The 974-nt window shown below is 39.1% G+C and overlaps 1 protein-coding gene across 2 annotated transcripts in view; it reads left to right on the top strand.

Annotated features, from left to right (window-relative positions):
- Positions 1-280: 280 nt before the first annotated feature.
- mapk10 (mitogen-activated protein kinase 10) overlaps positions 281-974 on the top strand; it is an 83275-nt gene continuing 82581 nt past the window's right edge. For both annotated transcript variants that reach the window (XM_038988764.1, XM_038988763.1), the window contains exon 1: positions 281-346. In XM_038988764.1, the coding sequence (XP_038844692.1) occupies positions 281-346 (66 nt within the window). The remainder of the gene's footprint in view (positions 347-974) is intronic.

Below are 974 nucleotides of genomic sequence, written 5' to 3'. Positions count from 1 at the left end.
TCTAACTTCTAATCTCTAGACTCTAGACTCTAACCTCTAGCCTCTAACCTCTAACTTCTAGACTCTAGACTCTAGACTCTAACCTCTAACCTCTAACCTCTAACTTCTAACTTCTAATCTCTAGACTCTAGACTCTAACCTCTAACCTCTAATCTCTAGACTCTAAACTCTAGGCTCTAATCTCTAGCCTCTAACCTCTAGCCTCTAACCTTTAGCCTCTAACCTCTAGCCTCTAATCTCTAGCCTCTCCCCTCTCTCTGTTTGTGTCTTGCAGGTATTTATGAGGAGGGATTTCTTCTATTACTGCAGTGAACCTGTCCTGGATGTGAAAATAGCCTTTTGTCAGGTGTGTGTTCCTTACAGGTAAAATAAGGTACAGTATTCATACCCTTCCATTTCCTCTTCATTAGCTCTGTCTGTTCTGTGTCTAAGATGAAGACCGTTCTGGTAGCCTGTCCCTGGCCTATACTTTATGTGTTGTTGCTTGTCCGGGTTGGGCTCAATTCCATTTCAATTTAATAAATTCAGGAAGTAAACTGCCATTCCAATTCCAAATGACTTCTTAAATTGACTGAATTTAAATGGAAATGACCCCAACCCTGAGTTGGTTACAGCATTTACAGAATGGAACAAGGCTTCCTCAATGATGCTAGTGAATATGAACGACAGAAACAAAAATGCACATGATTGAAACTGATTACCGGATTAACTATGTATACTTGTGATTCTAACCTGTGGCTTCATATCGTAAATTGCTTCCAGCAGTGTGAAATACTAATCACATTGACCCTTTGGTAAACATAATACACTTCACAGTTCTTTAGTTTTTTTTGGCCTAATTGTTTACTGCATCACTCCCTGATCAAGAAAATATAATGGAAATATAAATTAGATCATCTATAATTAGAGCTAAGATGCTCCAGTCTATTATAGGGAAGTATGGATGGCAGGAAGGAAGGAAGGAGGAAGGAAGG

This window comes from Salvelinus namaycush, chromosome 3, assembly GCF_016432855.1.
Source record: "Salvelinus namaycush isolate Seneca chromosome 3, SaNama_1.0, whole genome shotgun sequence".
NCBI classification, from domain to species: domain Eukaryota; kingdom Metazoa; phylum Chordata; class Actinopteri; order Salmoniformes; family Salmonidae; genus Salvelinus; species Salvelinus namaycush.
The sequence above is the reverse complement of the archived record's forward strand: the minus strand, read 5'-3'. Positions and strand labels throughout refer to the sequence as shown.